This window comes from Vanacampus margaritifer, chromosome 20, assembly GCF_051991255.1.
Source record: "Vanacampus margaritifer isolate UIUO_Vmar chromosome 20, RoL_Vmar_1.0, whole genome shotgun sequence".
Classification (NCBI taxonomy): domain Eukaryota; kingdom Metazoa; phylum Chordata; class Actinopteri; order Syngnathiformes; family Syngnathidae; genus Vanacampus; species Vanacampus margaritifer.
Window position 1 is genome coordinate 3,811,803 of NC_135451.1, and position 23,822 is coordinate 3,835,624.

Below are 23,822 nucleotides of genomic sequence, written 5' to 3' on the forward strand. Positions count from 1 at the left end.
AAAGATTTTCAATCCGACTGAGATCAGGAGTCATTGGCTATTTTAAAACAGTGTTTTTCCCCCCTTTTTAACCATTCCTGTGTGTTTTTGGATGTGTGCTTTGGGTCGTTGTCTTGCTGGAGGATCCATGAGCTTTGTCTCCACCCAGGTTATCTAAGACTTGGTAGGACATGTCTACCTAGAATGTTTTGATAATTCTCAGATTTTATTATTCCTGTGATACGATCAAAGCCTCTAGTACCATGTAGCAAAGCAGCCCCACAGAATGATTGATCTTACACCATGGTTAACTGTAGGGAGGGTGTTCTTTTCCTTAGAAGCTTCATTACGCTGTCTGTAAACAAACTGCATTTCCCAAAAGCTCTATTTTTGATTACCTTTTTAACCATTCCTGTGTGCTTTTGGATGTCAGTAGACAGAACATTTCCAAAAGAATTGTGGTTTGTCCAGGTACACCTTGGCAAAAGTTATCCATTCTTTTTTATGTCTGTCTCAGGAATGGTCTTCGCCCGTGAAGCCCTATTTTTGGTTCAGTGTGTGGCATATGGTGCTTCTTGAGACCATGATCCCAAACTGTTCCAGGTTGGCTTTCAGGTCTGATTACAATAATAAAGAAAATCCAGACGTTACCATCACAACAGTCACAAGTCGACTACTAAGCGCACAAAATTCCCTGCAACACAGATAGGCCAAGCAATGTAGCGTGATCACCTCGCGCCAATAATGGCCAAGTCGGGCGTATCATCACAAATCCTTTAAGTCGGGGGTGTGTCTTGACCTCCGCCGAAACCCCTGAGACTGACTCACCAAACCCCTGAGGTTCGATCAAACCCAGGTTAAGAATCACTGCAATCGTCAAAGCAGCAACTGTGGACTGAATTTCATGTAATTGAATGAAGAAATGGTAAAATTGCCAATCAAGTAGACAAACATTTTACGCTCACTTTTAACATGATGTGACTTTTTCATTTAAAAGCAACATTAACATTTTTTTAGGGCAATCAACAAGCATATTTACGGTGATGAATACTGAATAAAGTTAATATTTCATGGCTCCCTCTATTAGTATGGGTTAATAAGGAATACATTATTTAGAAGCCTGTAATCTCATTTTAATGACTTTATGAATAGGCTTATAAACCTCTAAGTACCACCAATGTGTGTTTTTTTTGTTAGTTTTGTTTTTTAAATAGTTTATATGATCATTTTTGGTTGTGTGGGCTGATTCTGAAAGTGAACATTTTGAACATTTTCTCCTAAAGCTGAAGAGTGATGATGGCTTCCCAATACAAAAACAAGCAAGAAGAAAGAGAGGGAACTTGGGAATTCTGCCTGTTCATGCATTTGAAAAGGTTAATGACGAACATGGAAAAAAATGAGAGCAAACAATAAACAAATGGAAGAGTGTAGTGCCGCAGTACTGAGAGTTGAACTGCATATGCGCAAGAGCCTCATTAACCTCCAGTAACTCATATCACCTTCTGCTTGTTATACCAAAAACTGATTAGTCACATGTTTATCTAACTGTTAATTGCATGGGAACTGTTGTATGTATACAATACAGATGATGAGCCTTTTTTTTTTTAATGTTTAGAATGGTTAGCCTAAAATCCTTCAATCGGTTGACAGAGAATAATCCGCTTTTAGCCACAAAAAGAATATACAAAATGCACCTTTAGTTAAAACAAAGCTGGTCTTCTTATGATAAAGAACCACGCAGCGTAGAAGGAACATGAAATGTTGAATGTCCTCTGTTGTTACCGTTGGCAGGTTACAAGCTGTTTACTGTATGCCGTTTACACAGCTATTGCCACTCTGCCTCTCATTGCCACAATGGAAGTGCATGATCCACTGTTGAGTAAAATGGATTGTGCCGAGCTGACCTGAAAGGAATGGGCCCCACCGAGTGTAAATGTGACTTAACACTGCTGACAGTGAAGACACATTAAAGCAATATCAGATCAATGTGCAGTACGCCTTGATTCAGACTGACTACTTTTATGAAAACAACCACTGATACTTGCATGATACAGTATTTGGCACCCGGCGCTACAAAAAGAGAGATGAAAAGATAATTTCCGTCAAGGAATATTCACCTTGAGCTGCCTTGCTTTACCAACGAATGGGTTGGCATTTAGTTCAGATAAGCTGTTACATCATTTTATCGCATAAAGAGCGGACATGTTGGAAGTGCGCTTGTCAGTGAGATTTAGCCATTTGCTTCATTTCTAAAAAAAAAATGAAAAACAATCTTCGACAGTAAATCAGTGGTTCCCAACTTTTTTTGTCTTGTGTAGCCTCAAAACATTTTGTCGTACCAGACTAACACCAGTACTCACTGATACAGATATCAAGATACCACTTGTATTTTTAGATGTAAAACTTCCCCCCAAAAATAATGATATATAAGTTTAATCAAATACTTTTATATCCCAATATAGATATTTCCTTAAAATAGCATGAAATTAATGGCAATGTTGCTCCTTGTTGTAAAGGCCACAAGATACACATTACTTGCTCTAGCCATATTGTGAGTACCCCCTCACTCATACGTGTTGATGATTCTTCAAAAGTTGAATGTATCATAATTGACTATTAAATATTATGCCATATCTTTAATTTGCAACATTTAATTCTCAGGCATTATCTTCCTTGTAACTCAAATTAAAATGAAATTAAATTAAAAAATAATTTGTAACATAAATGTGTCCCATCCGTGAGGTTGTGGGTTCGATCCTCACCCCTGGTGACCATGTCGAAGTGTTCTTGACATTGAACCCCGATTTGTTCCCAGTGGACCTGGCAGCGCCTTGCATGGCAGCAGCCGACCACTGGTCTGTGTGTGTGTGTGCGTGTGTGTGTGTGTAAAAATTAGGCTTAAATTGTAAAGCGCTTTGGCCACCGTATGGTGCACGTTAAAGCACTATATATAAAGCAGTCCATTTACCAGTCGAAAAAATAATCAACATAAATAATAAACCTTACATAAGCCTCATAACCTTAAGCATTGAAAAACAGGAGCTTCTTTGAAAAAGTTCCCCTTTAACTCTTTGACTGCCAAAAACGTTAAATAATGTTTAGTAAAATCCTACGGAGGAGCGCCAAAGACGTTAAAAGACGTTCACCAAGTTTTTTTGGGAAACGGGTGGAGGAAAGCCTTGGCCAGCTGTGCTGAAAGTATCAAGCAGATCTAGTTAGTATAATGCCTATTTTTGGCCCCTAGATGGCAGCGATGAATCTCTTTGGACAAGATTGGATAGGCGTCAGTAGAAGACGTGAGGTGGAGCTAGAGTGTTGAGGGGACAATGGCTGAGGAAGCCATAATGGCAGCCGGTTGCAAGCAGCTCACGCTTGAGCATTTTTTTCAAAGACGAAGAGCATCGACCAATGCTAAAGAACACATTGATGATGACGATGATGATGATGGTGACTCCGAGGTTGACGGCGAAGTTGGAAGTGTTGACGCGGCGGCTATGATCACGTCATAAAGCCTCACCGGTTAGCAATGCTAACTCCGGAAAACGCGGAGCACAACCGAGCACGCTCAGGCGGACGTTCAATCGGACGACGAGTCCAATGCATATTCATCGGAGGAGTGGGTACAGTCTGATCACTGAGAAGACACTGGTTCTGGACTACGATGCCACCATGAATGGAGTGGATACGATGGATCAGAACATCTCTTACCACCCGGTATAGGAACAGAAGGACATGAGGAAGCCAGACGTAATACCACCGTAACGTCACCGTATCATAATCTGAGAGTAGACTTGATGGCAACATGGCCAAACACACACTGCAGTATATACTTGCTATTCCCCGGGAAAAAAAGCCAGCAAGAAAGTGTAGCATCTGCACGCTAAGGGGCCATCGCAGTGAAACTAATCTGTTGTGGAAATCCTGCTGCGTCGCCTTGCACGCAGGGGAGTGTTACAAAAAGAAAAACTGTATTTGAAACATCCACACAATTGCAAATAGTACCACGGTTGCACACATTTTTAAATAAATTGCCAAATTGTTTTGTCAAATTGTTACACTGTTGAATGTAAATAAACGTATTTTGCTATCAAAAAACACTTTTTCATTGTTGGTGGTAGTGTTTTACAGAAGTAAAGCACTGTTTAGGTGTTTGTGGCATCATTCATGGGAAAAAAAAAGGTGTCAAATTCACTAGAGTGCATGACAAACAAACATTTTTTTTGATGAAAGATGAGACTCCAATCTTTCATTTGGTAGTATGTGTGTTTCCATAGTCCAAACACATAATTTTCTGTGGACCTTGAAAGATCAGTCAAAATGCTTAAATCGGCTGGCACCCACGGCATCCCTTTTCTGAAAACGTCTGGTAGTCAAAGAGTTAAACAGGCATTTATGTTGAACTTGAAATGTCATAAACAAACAAACAAAAACACTTAAGAAGAATATTCCGACCAACTATAGAAATTTTACTTCCTTTTTAGCATTCATCTGAACTTTAATGAGACACTTGCGCTGACACGGGGTTGTTTTTGGCTCTCTATTGACAGGCTTAGGAAATCAATGCAAATATTTACTTATCACCATGGACATTTTTTATTATTACAAGTTATTAAATGTTTCAACTAGGGGTGTTAAAATGTGTATGTTAATTTTGAGTTATTTAAAAGTTCATTTTAAGCCACAATTTTTTTAATACACGATTAATGACCACCCCTGACTTGAAAAGCTTGTACTGGGGGAATTCCAGTCGCAACACAGCAGACACGTCCACGTCAAAATTTAGCAGTAATAAATTTAATAATAATGCATATATTTGTGGAGAGTGGGATCAAGTTGTATTTTACAATTTTAAAAATGTGCAAAATTTCACAAGTTACTTTATGTTCAAGATTATATAGATCTTAATATGAAAAGAAAAATGCACTCAGCTGTCACCAACATCTTACAAATGCAATTATGCCATCTAGTGGCAGAAAAATGACCTCAACACAAATCATTATCACACCCGTTTTTTACAGTACAGTACAGTACATCTTTTTAATTTTAACTCAATTTTATTAATTATTATGAAATTACTGTATCAAATGACTAAAAGATGCGGCCATGTTTCTATTTGTTTAACATTTTTTCCACTTTGTTAACAAGAGTATGAAAACATTTATTGTACATTTCATTGTACATTAAGAACACATAAAATTTGCGATTAATCGTGAGTTAACTATTGAAGACATGCGCTTAATTACGATTAAAAAAAATCTAATCGCCTGATACCCCTAGTTTCAACATACCCCTGTGATGTGTCTGTACCTTTAGAAGAATCACACAGTGTTTATGTAAGTCATCAAACTTCGCAACAATACAAAGGTTGTGGAAGCGTGTTGAAGGGGCCAAATAGTAGGATTTAAGGTAAATCAGGTTCTAGTAGGAAGGAAACACAATAAAAAGAATACAACAACTAAAACAGCTGTGACTTCTTTTGTTTTCAAATTTTCACACGGGCCAGGCAAAGTCGGCCCCTATGTGGGTGCGGCCAAGATAGTGTAAGAATAAGCAACCATTAGACCTTTTTCAGCATCATACAGAAAAGGCTTAACGGCCGGGTGTCGAATTTTGGCATCCATTAAGTTCAATTGACAATAAACAGTTTTCTGATAGTTACTGTTGGGAACTTTTCACTTGTGTCTCATTACATGGATTTATTGTATCCCACCTACAATAAATAAAAGCCACATTAAATATGTACACGTGTGTGTCTTGACTTGAAGTCAAGAACATGCAAAACAAAAGAGGAGGGGTAAGACAATTACAAGTATTTCTACAAGGTCCTAAACCAGAGATGTCACTAGTGGCAGACCATAATTCCCATTTAATGCTTCCTTTAGCTCCAGAATACCGTACTCCCCGGTGTAGAAGATGAGAGTCCAGAATAGCAAGTGAAAGCGTGTGTGTAAGTGTGCCTATGCATGCCTGGGGTACACAATGGAAAAGCTGTCGACTCGGTCATTTGATGAAAGCTGACAGCTAATTTATAGAGGGAAATGTTGGGTAAATGATTTTTCCTGGCGCAACTTTTCAGTCACTCTAGACTGGTAATTGGATTTCCCTGACTTGCGAGGTAGTGAATTAGGAGTAAACTAGTCAATGAAGGGCCGTGTGTGTGCGTGTATCTGTTTGAGACACAAAAGAGTACCCCATTAATATAGTGTGTATTTGTGTGTCTTTTGGTCATTGACAGGTTTAATGCCTTTGTGGACCGGAGGTTAATTGTAAAGTTGAAACTGCACACTCTAAAACACGCTTATCAATATTTCTTTTTACCTACTCTATCAAGAATATAGAGATGTTAGCACGCACACACACTGCAAGCGAACACACTATCCTCTCAGTCCTCTAATTGCTGTAGTGTTTTGTCTTTATGAAGCAATTCCCTACAGTGGGTTTCTGTGTGCACTCTTGTGATGCCTGTGTGTATTTCTGTTTACAGCTGTGTGAGAGTGGAAAGTGGATCTGACAAGATGCTTGTTAGATTATGTGCTAAATACGTTAAATAAGATGTGAGGCTAATTCCCCTTTTTTGTTAAACAAAGCAAAACAAACATTAAAGCAGCTGCTTTCAAGCAAGATCACGTTTCTCAATCGCTGCACAATCATAACACAAAAACTGATAACAACAAGTACAAGTATAGCACACAGTCAAACCTTATTATCTTTTTCACAAGTCACACTGACTTGCTTATCTAAATCAAACGGACTCAAAGCTGATCAATTTACACAGTAGCCAAATGCAAACAAATCTAACACAAATGAATGTAATAAGTTAATCGAGCAATGGTTGGCAACTTTCACACTTAAGATTTAAAACAATTGCTAAAAGGCAGACAATTTGAGTTTATTAGAATTCATCTTCCTCTGTGTTGTCACAAATTTCACATTAAAACACCAAAACATGATACATGCTTGAAAGTTCCAATAATAGAAATTCCGTACCTGGAGTGTTCAGCAGTCTGGACATACGGCAACTGTATGTGATTTGTTGCTCACAGTGTTCTGCGCTGGTGGTGATGGCTGTCACCTGCAAACAAAACGAGCATAGATATATGTGTGTGTACATGTTATCAGGCCGGTAAATTTATGAAAGGAATTGTACTGTTTTAATTAGCTTTGCTTGGAACATGAAATTACAGGAGTAACAAAAGAGAGTATAATTAAAAAGATGTTTTGTGCCATTTAAACAACAGAGAAAATTGCCTACGAATGCACAGTGAAAGCTTTTTTGAGAATGTAGTACAAAATTACATTTTATTTAATCAAAATTGTTTTCAGGCAACATGAGTGTCACATTGGTATTTTATTTATTAATTAATTTATTGTATTTGTTTATTATTATTTTTAATCACAGTCTACATCATTAGATTATACATTTTTAGCAACAAAATTGATGACTAACTAGTTTTTAAATCAAGTTAAATCAAACAAACATAATGTTAGCGATGGTCAACACCACTTTATTTTCAGACCGATACCAGTACGAGTACTTAGCTGTGTAGTCGCTGATATCGATACCAAGTACTGATACAATAGCACTTTTGATACACAAAATTTTCCCAAACAACAATGACAGATAAAGAAAGACCTATACGATATCCCAATGTATCAATTTTCCTTAAAATTGTATCAAATCAATGGTATGGCCCACCTTCACAAGTACCTTGAAATTAGGCCTGTTGTCGGCCTGATATGATACCTGGTATCGGTACTCGCCCATCCCTAGTAAGCACATACCACTGACGCAACTACTATCAATTTAATAAAATGGTTATTTTTAAAGACAAATAAGAAACATTTTCAAGTAAATATATATATATATATATATATATATATATATATATATATTAGTGCTCTCAAAGTTAAAGCGTTAACTAATAAATTAATTAGTCACACAAAATTATTGCATTAATCATGTATTATCACAGATTAATCACACTATTAATTCTGACCCCAGATATCCTTTAGCTTGACAGCGGATGGTTATGTTAAAGGTAGCACAGATTGTGTTTGAGCAATAAACATAACTACATGCATTAAATTAAAGTATTTGATAAATGTTTGTGTATGACATTCAGAATATTTGTTCATGTCAAAATATTGGGGTAATTTTTTTCCATTTTAAATTATGCAAGTAACTAACTGATTAGAAAAAGAGGATGAGCGTGTGCAATGGACCAAAATATGTTAAAGATGTCAAAAGAATTAGCACATAACAGGTGCTCTTCAAATTTGGCGGGCACCTTTTTTTTTGATAAAAAGCCTTTTTAATTAAGCGATTGTTCGTGATCAATCAAAATTCTAAGATGTGATTAATCTGTTTAAAAATGTCATCGTTTGACAGCTCTAATACAGTATATACACACACATATGTGATTGGCTTTGGCAAAAGGGTGCTCATGTGCCCAAAAAATAAATCAATCAAAATTGAGATATTCATATATTCAAATTCTACACTTAATTCCCTTGAAAATTATATATAATACAGGGACATACTTCAAAAATGGAAAAAAGTTACAGCAATTTGAATGTTGGAAGGTTTTGAGAAAAAACGGGTTTAAAGTTTTGGTACTTGCATCTTTCAAATGTCCATAGCAATCAGTACCTTAGGAAAAAGATATTAACCTGATATTTTCAGGAACTGTAAAAATATGAGTGGAAAGTCAATTCCAGTTGCAGGCAAGGCCATTGTCCGAGATTTGAACCGTTTAGAACTTTATGAAGTTTGACCTCTCAACAGATGACATCAGCCTTTAAATATCACATTCAGCTTACATTCCATCTTCTGGTTATTTTATTGTTGCTCCTTGTGTTTTTTTCTTGCTTAAATGCGGTCATATTACCACAGTGGGAAATTTAATTTAAATTAAAAGATTATTTACCATTTGGTTTGGCCTGTGATACGAGCTTTATTGATAACTTATCATGGGTGTTATATCTCAAATGCTTTTGGGCACATAAAGAAAATAACAATTTTATCACGGTTTAATAGGGTTTTTTTGTTTTGTTTTGCCCGACCCCAAGTAATACACAAGGAACACAACACTATTGTATTTACAAGTCAACATGTCCTGTGTGCATTTTGGGGTGGGTGTCGGGGTGAATCACTTAAGGAGGACTATCACGATCATTTTTCATCTTCAAATTTCATATCTTATTTTTATTTTTTATTTTAATGTCCTTTCACTTAAAAGAGCATAAAGTGAAAACGTGTGGTGATATTTGCAATGCAGGCAGATGGCTCATTTGTGACGCATCAATGAAGCAGTGTGTACAGCATCGTATGAAATTGAAAACATCCAAAAGCGATCAAAACATTACATTAGTATTTACAATACATTATTACATTAGCCTACATTACATACAAGGCATTGGGGCATGCCATAACTTTTAATTCCCAACTCGCTGTGAGTGAAAGAGCAGAGTGACAGCCTGTCAATCTGCTTTGCGAGGGCATTGCGGCTTTTCCCCCGCTCGAGTTCACCCTTATATTCAGTGGACATGGTTTGTGTGTGAATGTAGTCATTTGAATTAAAAGTAGAAATCAATTCATTAGGAAAGAGATGCCGGAATTTAAGATTATCTCTGTTTGCATTACAATTCGCTGGTATCCGGACCGATGACAATGTATACAGTAGCTTCTGCTCCAAAGGATGACTGTTCTGTTTACTTTTGTGCTAAATGGTGTATTTCAACTTTTTTTGGTTGCTATGTCCATCTATCCATCCATTAGCAGAACCGCTTATTCTCACAACATTTATATAAATCATTTGTGAATGACGTTTGAGGCGAGGAAATCCGGGTTGTTTTTAAATTGCAGTCCAAGGCACGGCCTAGCGAGCAGCTAGGCTAAAAATGAAATGAAACTAGAGACCTCAAGGAGGCTATTTTTGGAGAAATCTAAAAATTGACAAATTCTGTCCGAACTGTCTAAAATTGTCCGTATCTCCACATTAATCCTCGTAACATGCACCATTTTGCCGTATATTTGTTTTTGCCAAATTACATTTTCAATACAGTATATCACGATCTTACAGTGCACAATTCTCAAATCGATTCTATATGCGGCCAAATCGATTTTTAAACATCAATTTTTGATGGAAATATTCAACAAAACATCTCACTTAAGGTTAGGGTTCACACTTTAAGCATAGAAGAATGTTCTGTTAATGGAACATTAAGCCTTAATATTTTATTTTAGGGCTGTTCAAACATGAAACAGACTGCAATCTGTTTGTTAAATACAGTAGCTCAGTTATAAGCCTGAAGTTTCAGATAAATAAATGCATTTTCATACAAATCTTACAGTGTACATATACAAGTTTACTGATTAGTATTTTCTAAATTTGAGTAAAAAAGAAAAAAATTACAATAATCAATTTATAGATTTTTATTGGGATTCATCGGCATTGAATCGAATCGTGACCTATGAATCGTGACATGGATTAAATCGTCAGGTACTACGCAATTCACACCCCTAGATCCTAGGAAATTATGTGTCAGGTGATGCGTGTGTAAAAATATTCAGCAAAAAAAAAAAAAAAACTTTAAAAAAGTAGCACATTAAACTAAAAATAAATGAAATAAGTAGCAGGAGACACTTCTTGTAGTGGAACTTCCTCCCATTTGGGAGGGATCGGCTGACAGGTCTTATAAATTACAGCTGCCAGCACAATGATCAGCTGCCACTTCCTTTGTGGTTGGCTGTAAATTTGATATTTGCATGCGACATCAGCCACCAAAGTACTCCCTCACTTTCTGCCAAGCCAATGCTTGCATGCCTAAATCAGACACTTTTCAAAAGGCATGCTGGCAACGACTCCAAATATAATAGAAACACAGTGAGCTTTATTGGGCTCGATGATGGCAGGTTAGCGGCATTGCTGTTGCCATAGTTACAGTACATGATTCATATATTGTGTGTCTCAAGAGGAATCACATGGTATTGGAACAACAATTTGTTTTATTACTATCCATTAAGCTTGTCGAAAAAACTGTCTTCCATATGAAAATGAAAATGCATACAATTTTTACACACACACAAAGCATTACCCAAGTTGTGTACAAATTTAACTTGTCACTCTTGCCATGATTCCGAAAAAGTACCAAATCGTTGTATCACTGTGCAGAGGAGGAAATCTGAAGTCACAGTTTTGCAGGCACAATATATTAAACACTAATCTATTTGCTAATGTGACACTGTATGCAATCCACCAGACACAAAACCAACCACCCAGTTTCATTTGATTTGCCTTTTAATCGATGATGTTTTTGTGTTTGTTTCTTATCCTAGCAATATTCTGAACATTTTAACATAACAAGCACATCTCGAGGTTGTAATGAAACATATATATTTTTTCTTTCTAATATGTAAGTAAGCCATAGCAAAACAAATTGTTCATCAAACAGCTTGTTAAGCAAACAATACATGTGACCAATAGTCCAATGGCTGGTCTAGGGAGTGGCATGGGGTGGCCATGACAACTGAAACAGTTAGCTAGTCACCCCATTGGCCACCCCCATCGTGTGTGTTTTTGTCACATATTTTCTTGTCCAGAATTGCGTTTTGTTAGTGGAATTTTTCTCACACATACAAGGCAAGTTTTTCCCCAAAATATTTTTGCTGCCTCGGAGAACACTCCTCAGGTTACCTGGTTAGGCCTATTCAGGGGTGCTTGAGAGGAGGCTTCATCTGTAAATTGAATCCCAGATTCAGGAGGATCAGTGTTGTTGTTTTTTTAAACCTGGCCGCGGAACAGTTGACCAACACTACACCCTCAGCAGGGTTCTGAAGAGTGCATAGGAGTTTGCCTAACCAGTCCATGAGTGTTTTGGGGACTTGGAAAAGGTGTTCAACCGTGTCCCAAAAGGACACCGGTGGAGGGAGTCTGGGCTACCAAACCACTGATACGGGCTGTTCAGTCCTTTTACGACCAATGCCAGAGGTTGGTGCACATTGCCAGAATTAAGTTGGCTTCAAATTCCAGTGAGAGTTGGGACTCCACCAATGGTGTCCATTGTCACCATTTATGTTCATAACTGTTTTTGGTCACGTTTCAAAGTGCATCCAAGGCGTTGAAGGGGTGCAGTTTGGTGGCAGTAGGCATCTGTTTAACTCAACCACAGAAGCCTCCTCCTGGTGGGACATGCATTGAGGTGCTCATGGCAGGAAGGAATACAGAAGGCATCTATTTAGAATGCCACGTTCCACTGGGAGGGGTCCCCTGGAAAGAGCTGTAGGCGACTTTATGTAAGTATTTATGTTTAGTGTTCGTAGAGGAATAACTAGCACACAGGTTCACTATGGAAATGTGGGCATGTAACCTTTTCGCTATAAATACTATACTTTTCAGACCTCAGTCACACTTTTTTTTCAAAGTTTGGCAGTCTTACCACTTGTACTCAAGTGCGACTTGTATAATATTAAAATGAGAGCTTGGACTGGCACCCAAAATCCCCATTTTCTTATTATATTGACTTTCTTCTGGCGGTTGTTAAATATTTTGGGTGCATTGCCACCGGTGGCCAGAAAATGGTGGTAAAAGTATTTGACAACCAGTAAAAGAAAGTAGTACAAGAAATGGAAGTGGAAGAAGCAGCATTCATAGCAACAAATGGGTGACATATTGTTAGATTAGCACGCGGCTTCCTTATATCACAAGTATTTACACTACCAAAAGGCACAATAACCGACCAGGATTCTACCATTGGAAACAATGCATCATGGGATTCAGGCTAAATTAAGTTAATTTAAATTAAAAACAAAAGGAAGTTTTGTTCAATCTCTGAATTTGATTTGTAGTGTCAAGATGATCAAATCGCTGGGCCTGAGGTCCAGACTTTGTGAATCACTTTTCTATCAACCACAAAACCAGCAGAATGCAGCTCTTGTAAGACACTTTAATTTATAATTTACTATATGGTGCTGCAGGTGTTCCGTATATTTCAATTCAATATGTGCAATTTCTTTGTTATGAGCCATTAATGATTAAAAGGCTGTTTTGCAGCCTGCCTATGTTGCTGATATTTGAATATAAAATAATCTCATAGTTTTGCTGAGCTAAATATATACTGTCGGGATAGTAGTAACACAGAAAGTTGGGAAACTTAGTAAGCCTGATAACATAATTGCATGTAGCTAATACATTGGATGTGTATTTGATAATTCAATGATTGCCAGAATTGAAAAAAGAATGAAAAGTTGTAGTGTATATGGGCCTTTATTATTCCCATGTTTTATAGATGCCGATTTTATACATGTTAAGTGTTACATGCCACCACAAAATGACCACTGTTCTCACCCTGGCCACCCCACTGACTATTCTTTGCCTTCGCCCTTGCAATAACTGCAACTGATACAAGTGTAAACTGGTGGGCCAATGAGAAGTGTGGCTTTTGTTTACCAATGTACCGGTAACAAGGGAGGAGCCCACCAGAGGTGGCAAAATGTCCAAAAAATGAGACCAGACGTGGTACTTTAAAAAACACGACTCAAGTAAAAGTAAAAATGTAGTCTCCAAATAATTACTTTATTACCAAATGAGTTACTGTGTCAGTTCTACCTCTACTCCTTGCAGCGTAGCTTGTTTGTGCCAATTTTTCTTTTATTAACATATGTGCAAATTTATACATTTTTACAAAACAAAAATCTGTGTTGCCTATGGTGACATCTCTTCTTGTAAACGTGCTGTATACACACTTCTGCTGGCCATAATGTTAAGTGAGCTGACTGCTTTTAGACTTGGTCAAGCATTTGGCACTGCCACTGTAATTATGCTAGAATTCATTTTTCACTCTGAGAAAGGCATTTTCAGACCACAGGTGCTCAATTCTCCATGAGATGAAAGGCCCAGGTGGTTCTCCTTTTAGAGAGGTAACCCAAAATTGCATAAGCATTTGTCAAAAGTCAAAGTGAGGAGCAATTTTACTGAACATGAACCCGCTGCTCTGATGCTGACAGTAAATAGTTTTTCTTTTTCATAGTCTTAATGGTAAATACAGTATATTGTAAAATGAACATGAAGCCAGGGGTGTTCTGCCTCTTCTGATTATACTTCGTTCATTTAAATTATTTTCTTTGAAAACTTTGCTTCTGCGTGGAGCTGTGTGCAGTCATGTGACTGTCTGGCTGTCTGTTCGGTGAATAGAGTCAAATGTCACTAGTGGTTATGTTGATTTGGCGTAGCAGCCTGTGACAGCGCCTGAGGTCTCACTGACGAACCAAAACAAATAGATCACATACGTGATAACAGATAGATCCTAAATAAAATTAGCGAGTAGATTGTATCTCAATGCAATAAACTAAAAGTACTAACAGTAGAACCGATGGGCAACAACAACCAATAACCACAACAAAAACAACAACAACAAAATATATATATTTTTGATGATGCAACCAAAGACAGATACTTCATAGCAGGGATGTGTGTATGTTCTACCTGGTCCATAGAGGCACTGTAGTTGACTTGGAGGATGGTCCGTCTTTCTCTACTGGAACCAGTCACTGTTGTTTTGGGTGGAAGGTTGTTCAGGACTATGGTCCATACTTTGTCCTCTACACAAACACGCACACAATTGTACAACATTATTATGTGTATTGTAAAGACATACAGTACTCTACTTTGTCACATCTTAATATTGAACGTTATGATAAGCTCCATTCCAATTTCCCTCCAATTTGTCTATTTTACTGTAATATAAATTCTGCACACGTAGGACGTGTGATCAAATTTTAATACATTTGTGTGCAGCATAGAAACGTTGGCTAACCAGTATTAAGCAATGCTGCGGTCCCCCATCTGTATCCCCGCCGCGCCACCACGCCCCCCCTATTTTTACCACATACACTCACTGACACGTCTGGGAAGCAGATAGATCGGAGCGGGGGGATATCATTTCCCTGTGCTCCATTTCACTTACTCCTAATTTTAATGCACCACGCACACACACTTGTATATACACTGGGTGGGGTCACATCAACGGTGTAGGGGTAGAGTTCGCCAATCGGCGAGCTGGCGAACTCAGTAACAGGGTTAGCTTTCACTAGGTACGCTGGCGTGACCACCGGGGCCTTTCCCCGCTGGGCCTAGGGTTCGGGGGTGCCGCCCATCTCCCAGTGCTCCCATCTCCCCTTCGGCCCCCAGTGTTCTGCCCCACCACGCGGCTGGAGGTGAGGTGGGCGCGGGTGCCCTCGCCGCTCGGCTGTCCGGCCCCTCTCCGGCACGATGCCTGGGTACGGGGGCTCCCCGGGGTTTGGGGGGCTGCAGGGGTGTGGGGTGGGGTCAGGGTGGTGTTTGGCGGCTTGGTTGGGGGGATGGGGGGGGTTGTTACGGGTGGCTTGGTGCTGGAGGTGGGAGCGGTGTCTGGGGGTTTGGGGGCCTGGGTGCGGCGGGGCTGGGTTGTGGTGGGTGTGGGTGGGGGGCCGGAGTGTCGTGGGGGGAGCAGGGGCTGTGGGCCAGTGGGGTGCCTGGCGGGTCTGCCATGCCCCATTCTGCTGCGTTGGGCATGGGGCGCGGGCCATGTTGTTGTGGGGGGCGCTCCTGGTTCCTGGGTTTGCGCTCCGGCCGGGGATTGTGCCTTGGCGCTGCCGTAGCCTGGGGGGCACAGGGGGGTTGTGCTTGCTCTGTCCTGGCTGGGGTCGACGGCTCCCATCTTTGTTGGAGGTTTTCATGCATGCCAGATCTACCACACCAGCATCTACCGAAATTCGAACACAATCTGCTTCTCCCTCTGGTCGTTGAATCGGTGGAGGCTGATGTCTGTGGATCTCACTCTGCTTCATCTATCCTTCCTTCCTTTCCACAGTCTTTCCTTTGGTCTCTTGAGGTCTCCCTAATTTGTTGGAATTGAGATGTTTCTGGGGTTGGTGAAAGATTCTGGTTGGTAACCCAGTGGGTAGTAGGTGATGTCTGGTCGGTGCTGGATTTCACTTTTCTTTCTTTGTTTTGATCCTTCCCCGGGTCTCCTGACAACATCACGACGCTAGCTGGATTCTGAAGTATTCGGTTTAGGTGAACGGTATGGGATTTTTAATAGGTTTTAGGTGAATTAATGAGCACACACTCACACGCACGCACATATGCACACACACACTCGCACATGCACATACTCACTCACATATTCACGCACATACAAAAAAAAAAGAAAAAGAGAAAGAAAAAGAATAAAAAAGAGAGAGAGCACTGATGATGACATGTCGAATCGGTAAGATTACAGAATGAACAATACTGAACAAAAAGGGTGGCTAACCACTGCTTCTGACATTAAGTTTTTAACAATTTAATCTCCACGCTGTGGCAAAGTGTGATTGTCTTCCTCTGTCATCAAGGTCAAGGTCATCATGATGTTTTACTTGGGAAAGCACACACATGCACAATAAATGACAGTTTAGCTGTCACAAGCGTAAATTTATTTCCGATGTACGCAAGTTACAGCTCAGAGACCGCAGGGTTTAATAGACACTTCAGTCCTCGGGTAACATAGCCTGTCACTCAAGACATATCCCTGCTCACTCATACTGCCACTCAAGGTAGGCGTGTGTGTCGTTGGCTTTGTGGCTGGATTGAATGTCTTAAAGGTGTGTGTTTCCGGAGGGGAATGTGAAACTTAACATTCTGTGGTGTGTGTGTGAGGGTGCAATTCACTGTGACTAAGGGGTTAAACCAGTGGAGTGCAGTGACATTTTAGGAAAAGTGTCCCCTTTGCTCTTCCTGTGCTGTGCTGTTCCAGGACATCTAATTATTCCACTCTGTGCATGTGTGTGTGTACACACTTGAAAGCAAGCACGTAAAATGTGTGGGTATTTGTGGATGTGAGATAAAAGTGTCACTCGGAATTTTAAGGGAGCCGACATATTATCCTTATTTTTTGATATGCAGAATATGATGTTTTGTTAAAATTTTGTATGACATGAAACATGATAAACTAGCCAAAACATGGAGTAGATTTACAGGGAGTCCTCGAGTTACGAAGAAGTTCCGTTCCCACGCTGGCGATGTAACCTGAATTTTGACTTAAGTCGGATTTCACCGATATTTACGTCAAAATACTTTGTACAGTAATACGTATTTAAAAAACATATTTGCGGCATCCGAAAGATGCCGGAACCAATATTTTCCAATAGTTTTCGCACGGACATTCATTGCTGACGGACGGCAAAGGGGAGTTTGGAAACTTAAACACGGAAATGTGACGCGCATAACGGCGACCCGACCTGCTTAATGGAAGCCCTTTACTGGAGGTAACAACAGCACAACTTTAACAGTAATTAAAGTGGGAAATGTTCACCTAAATGAAGGTGCTACGGACGAGGTACGGATGTAACAAAGTCGAAACGTCGTAGGTTGATTACGTCGTAACACGAGGACTCCCTGTAGTTAATTCCAAATAAAGTTCAGATGGTCTAGTTTGCTCGATCTCATCAGCACAGGATTTGGTCATACTTTTTGGTGGGAGGTACAGCACGACCATATTTGCTGATATAGTTGTTTTATAGTTAAGAGACATAAGATTGACAGTGATATATTAGAGGATATATTTGCAAAATAAGTTACTGTAACAAAATGTTTGCCTGCAACAAGCAGCGGCTGACAAATCAGTTTGATTATTTTATATAATTTTAAAAGAAACAAAACAAAGGCTTTGCTTTTCGTGAACATTATTTTGTTAAGCTTTTACAGTAGCGGAAGAGATTTTTCTCAAAATTATTCACACAAATATGTCTGCAATTTTTCATGTATTTTTCAGACGAACAAATATTATCCACAATTTACACAATTCTTTTGGGTTTTTTTGTGTTGTGTGTGCATTTTTCATGACCTGTCATTTGTATGTATTCAATTCTGCTCGTGAATTGTTGAATGTTTGTGAATTTATTTTTGAGTCTCACAGTTTTTAAATATTCACGCACATGTTGCAAAAACCTCACTAAGAATTAGTGCTGCGATCTTAGTTGAAAGGGAACGAGTCATTCCCCAGTTTTCTCTCAATAATTGAAAACTGAAAAACAGAAAAAGAGCCTAAATGTGATCATCTACTATCTGTTTATTTAACACGTCAGGAAACAAATTACTAACGTTATTTGTTTCTCTCAAGCTTTGCCCTGAAGCCGAAAGGCATAGAAGAACGTCTGTTTCTGTCTGTACTGCCTCTATTTTTGCAATACGCTAAATAACTGAACGGAACTTCTTGAGTTTCTTGGAGAGGAGCAGAGCGTGTTCGGAGTATATTTCTGAACGCACCCATAGATAAGGAGACAACGCTTTTTCATTGCAATGGGCGCGTGCAAGGGAGGAGGCGCCTGGCTAAAGTAGTGAAAAAGATGGCAACTTCCAACCACATTTTACAAAGTTCGATCACAGAGGAAGCATTAAATTACATACTAGTGCGAGCAGATGGAATTTTTACCAGCACACTGAAAAATTGGCCGTATTTGCAAGCATTTTGCTGGCAGTCTCAAGCCCTGTGTGGACGAGACAGATTTAGGTCTGCTTTATGCTGTTGGGCTGAAGTTAAACAAAAAAAATTAAATGCTAGGTAAAGGGTTATAAGAACACCGAGCGACTATTCCCTCCCAGAAGAAATGGTTAACGATGTGCATTTATACACGCTGCCTGACAAACCTGTCATGTTGCAGTTGACTTTGAAGGGGCCCAGAGGTCCGCTGCCATCAGGGTCTATCCAGTAAGTGTCAGAGGACCGGCCCAAATGTTTATAGGCTTCGCATGATGTCTCATATATAGCTGGGAAAAACAGATTAAAAAAAATGCAATTACATTTATGTAGTATTAACACCAAGTGTCTTTATGAAACCTATAATGACTGTAACGGTGAACAGGTAACTTTTATTAGTTATAGCAACTTTAAAATAAATGTTTCAGAAGTACCAGTTTATTGTCTATGTAAAGGATTAAAGATTCATTATGTTCCAGAAAATCCATACCCCCCAATACATCCATAAGATCATTTTGAAGTTTGAGTTTTCGAGCTTCTGTGCAGAGCCTGTCAAGTGTTGGTTTGCCTCACAGTCTGGCAATCGTTATGACACACATTGATGGTATGTTGTGATGATACACACGCACACACATTGAGGATACGGATGAGTGGAAGAGTTATTACCAGAGATGTGGGAGTGTTTCTTGGAGTGAAACCTTCATGATGGAGGCAATGTTTTTCTTTCTCAATGTTTTATGATGGTTTACATTTCCGTTCTTTCTTTTCTTATTTGTTATCCTTGAATTCTCTCCTTATTGAACCGGATCCCTGTCTTACACACAATTTTCTTTCCAAGAGGCCATCAAACTTTAGATTCAACAAACCATGCATGATATACCTTTACACTTGCTGTATAAAGGAAACTCAGGGGTCTCAAATCTGTAGTGTATTTGAAACATTGTCTTAAAATTTACCTCAATGTAATGATTACTTTTAAGGGAAAAGCCATTAATAGCTAATATATTTTACTAGCAAATAACATTATTACATATACATGATTATTAGTAATTTATGTTATACACAAATATTATCATTAGTCATAATGGTAAAAAGCATGACAATTTATCTCATAACATCGTATAACATCATATCATGTGATAAATGTTGACCACTCAGCATCCAATTGCATCCTGATGGAAGGGTGATCCGTCTATCTGTGATCACTTACCAAGGTTTTGTCTAGGGGTGTTCCAATTAGAGTTCTCTGCTGTCAATTACAATACACCTCACATAGATTTAAAGCTGATCAATAACAATTATTTTAATAATCTATGAATCTGTCAATAATTCTTTTTGAGTAATTGATGAATCCGATAATTTTTTTAAAATAATTTCCATACCTTTTATTATTTAAAAAAAAATTCAAGAACAAACAAGACATTATTTCGAATTGACCATTGCAGAAAATGCACAAACATATATTATGATTCAGTCATGTTTTACTTACTTACCATTTGTTTACAAAGGTTAGCCAAATGAGAACTGATACTCATTTGCAATGCCAACCTGGCTGCAAACAGCAAAGTAAACCAAAGTACATATTCAGGTGTTTATATCCCGTTTGTGTTTTGTATTGTACCGTCTAATGCGCTCATAACAAAAACTGATCTTGTCGCCTTTAGAGTGACATTTGCAGGTGAAAACACACTTTGTTGTGCAGATGAAACAGCGTTGTAGGTAACACCATGCATCTTAGTGTCAGTTTGCTGTATTTTGTTTATATGTAATTTCTGAACAATACTTGAACTCATTTTCATCACAATCACAAGGCATAATTACATTATCAAATAACACAATTCGGTATTGGCAAGTTCTCAAATGCAAGTAAAGCGGTATTAATCTCTCTGGTCTTTGTCTTCTTTCCACCCCCAAAACTAAGTGCATACAACATGCTAAAAGTTCATCCCTTCCTTTGTGGAAAAAATTGACTTTGGTGGAAGAAATGCTTTGATTAATTAGACACCAAAAAAGCACACATTGATAAGAATGCATATGGCCATGACATGGGTGAACACAAAACCACATGCATACTTACAGGTGTGACAGGTGGCGCCTGTGTATCCTGTTCCATCGCAAGTGCAGCTGAAACTGTTCCATGTCTGTTTACACCGACCACCATGCTCACAATGATTAGGCATACATCTGCAGCAGAGGGTGGGAAAATGGCTGGTTTTTAATGTGTTGTGTTATGACTCATCAGTGTAAGAAAATTTCCCAACTTTATGTAAAAAACAAAGTATATGATAAGAATGTAATGTCTTAATGACTGAGTCATGGGCAGAATATTCACTGCTCTTTTTGACAACCCTGGTTGCCCCTGACTTCCCTGCTAGGTCGTGGTTTTCTGGGGATTTCCTCAGTCTTCTGCTCCCAAACGCGCATCCTGCTTTAGCAAGTTTGCCTGTCTCCGTGGCAGTTTGATGTTTTTCGACAACAAAGTGTGAGTTCCACTGACCTCCACTGACCTATATATGTGTCCGGCCTCCCTTTGGCTTATGGAAAAATGACACGGCCTGGCCCCACATATCTTCCCAATATTCAAAGACATTATCTGGACTTATCTGCTCAGACTACTAATTAACAAAATATTTGATTGATTGGTTATCTTTTTAAACTGAACTAGTTTTCTGTAAATGATCTATATGTTTTCGTCTCAGTATAATATTGTGTAATCTGCTATTTTACAGATTGATGTTTTATAACTACTGTTTATAAAAAGTAGAGGGTGTAAAAATAGGGTACAGGACATAAAAATAAGGAGCAGGATATAAATGCAAAGCATCTGATATTAAAATTAATTACAGTACATTCAAATATATGGATATAAAATATAATATTTTACAAATCTCGTAAACAAACATGGGAATGACAAACTACCAATGTAGTATAGCTTTCTTCTGATACTATTCTATACAGTACAGTACCATTGGTGGATATAGTGAGGGTTAGGTTAGGATAAGGGCTTTTCTCGTACGTGTTTGTGCTGTTTGCCTCATCCCACAGCGGACTAGCATTGATCAAACGTGGGTCAGACAGGCCTATTGAGCAGCCTTCAAAGACGTTCTGATTAGTTCTATAGTGGCACTCCACTCATTCATCTTCCACGGCGCAATAAGACCCACCACATGTACTGCAGGACCACACAACATTTTTAAGCAATCGAAAGGGACAACACAGTGAACAGCAAGGACAGGAAATTTGTTGAGACATTTTATGACTTCCATTCTGCTTGCTTCTTTCTCTTTCAAAGTTGCTTTCAAAGTTAGTGTACTAAAGCTGGTCCAAACAATCAGTATAAAACATGGTTTTAGAATGATAACAAGACGTTAAAATGTTCATATTGAAAAAGGTTTTCCATCAATCCACACTGCATTGTACACCCAAGCCCCATGTGTAGCTTAAATTTAAGTAGCAAACATTGCCTCTTCAAGTGAGCACAAAATTGATGTGAATCAAGCAATGTCAGTAAATGTCCAACCATTTGGCGAAGCTGGTGCTGACTGCCTGTGCTGTGTTATATTGAAAAGATTCACTTCAAAACAAATTATTGAAGAGAAAATACTGTTCTGATCAGCACAAAAATAACTTAATTTTTCGCTTCTGTCTTGTTGACCCTGGCAACGTGAATCACGTTACGTGATTCTAAAAAGTTTCTTTGTCTAATGCCAGCTAAATGATCATTGGACAATTATTTGGGGGTAAAAATCACAACTCTTGGAGGTTAAAAGAGATTGAACTGTGACATTGTTTCAAGTTTTAATTCATTTTGAATAAAACATATATATATGGCAACTTTTTTTTAAGGTCATTTACATGTCAACAAGCTGTAGTTGAGTGTTTTAAATTGTAATTTTATCCAGCAAAAATGGATGAGTGCTTTTATTCTGTTTGATATCAGATGTTGTGTGTTAAAGGTTAAGTCAACCCCCCAAAAAAATTTGACAATATGTTATATGCAGCCCCACTAGTCTAAATATGGTATTCTGGTTAATGTTGTGTTAGTGGAATATGAGGTAAGCAGCAAAATCCAACCGTTTTTATCCATCTCAGGGGGAGGCCATTTTCCCAGTTGCTGTCGACTGAAGATAACATCAATATTGCTCAGGGCTCAGGCAACAACCAATCACAGCTCACTTGTTTTTTGAAGCTGTGATCTGATTGGTTGTTATCTGAGACCTGAGCAACACTTATGTCATCTTCAGTCGACTTACAAGTGGCAAAATGGCCACCCCCTGAGATAAATAAAAACTGCTGGATTTTGCTTCATAACTCATATTCCAAAATGTAATATTAATCAGAATAGTGAGGTCACATATAAAATATTGTCAAGAAATGTTTAAGGCTGACTTACACTTAAACTTACAACCTGCTTCTGACATCTAAAGTACATAAATGAGAAATGCAAAATTATTGACGACAAAGAAGGGACAGAATTTTGGAACGTTGTTGAAATCTCATGTACGATGTCGGCACTATTACACCAAATTTGAAATTGAGCCCAATAGCAAAAACTATAAAGTGTGCACTATATCTTACCTGTCTATAATGGCACACATGTCCAGGCTGACATTCTCAAACGCTCCAACTGTGCCTTTCTCCACAGCATGCAAATCAGCTGGTTGGTCATCCACTACGATTGCTTGCATGCAACCCTGGAAGAAGCGCTGAGAGGGTGGGAACAAAGTCTGGAGAAAATACCCTGCAAGCACAGCAAATTAATAAGGTTAAGACACCTGTAATAATCTTCTAGGTTTTAAACAAAGGGCTGCTTGGGAGTGATCATTTGAACATTAAAGAAAAGACAAATGTTTTACATTTTACGGCACATTGCTAACAAAACCAATACTGAAATGTTAATTTAAAACAAAATTCTGGTAGGTTGTGATGTGACAGTGTGAACTCAGGAGCAGATATTTGATTCCCAATGTTTCGAAAGTTGATTAAATTGTAGTTCCAACAGCATGGTTCGAGGAATTCATGAATAGGGAAAAGGGCAGAGGTGTGTGCAAAGATGATGGATGCATTGCACTAATCTTTAGACATAATGAATGAAGTGGGCATCAAACTCAACATTATATTTGGCATAAGACAACACAATAGACTGCTTCTCTGAACATTTTACAGTCATGAACTATCATTATCTCCTCTTTTTTTTTCTCGGCATAGCCATAAAACCGATTAGCCTCAGTGGTCATCCAAAAGCCACAATCCCTTAAATGCCAAAATGGTTTTAATTCATAGGGCACCTCTATGTGATACAAGAGCTGCTGGTTATTCCTGTGCTATCACTGGGCCAGTAAATGACC

At 38.6% G+C, this 23,822-nt stretch overlaps 1 protein-coding gene across 2 annotated transcripts in view; it reads right to left on the reverse strand.

The window, feature by feature from the left end:
- The window catches only part of cntnap2a (contactin associated protein 2a), a 340,351-nt gene that overhangs the window by 120,112 nt on the left and 196,417 nt on the right, over positions 1-23,822 (reverse strand). For both annotated transcript variants that reach the window (XM_077553952.1, XM_077553951.1), the window contains exons 11-15: positions 23,053-23,215; positions 20,552-20,658; positions 18,645-18,764; positions 14,463-14,578; positions 6,967-7,051 (exon numbers count right to left, since the gene is read on the reverse strand). In XM_077553952.1, the coding sequence (XP_077410078.1) occupies positions 6,967-7,051; positions 14,463-14,578; positions 18,645-18,764; positions 20,552-20,658; positions 23,053-23,215 (591 nt within the window). The remainder of the gene's footprint in view (positions 1-6,966; positions 7,052-14,462; positions 14,579-18,644; positions 18,765-20,551; positions 20,659-23,052; positions 23,216-23,822) is intronic.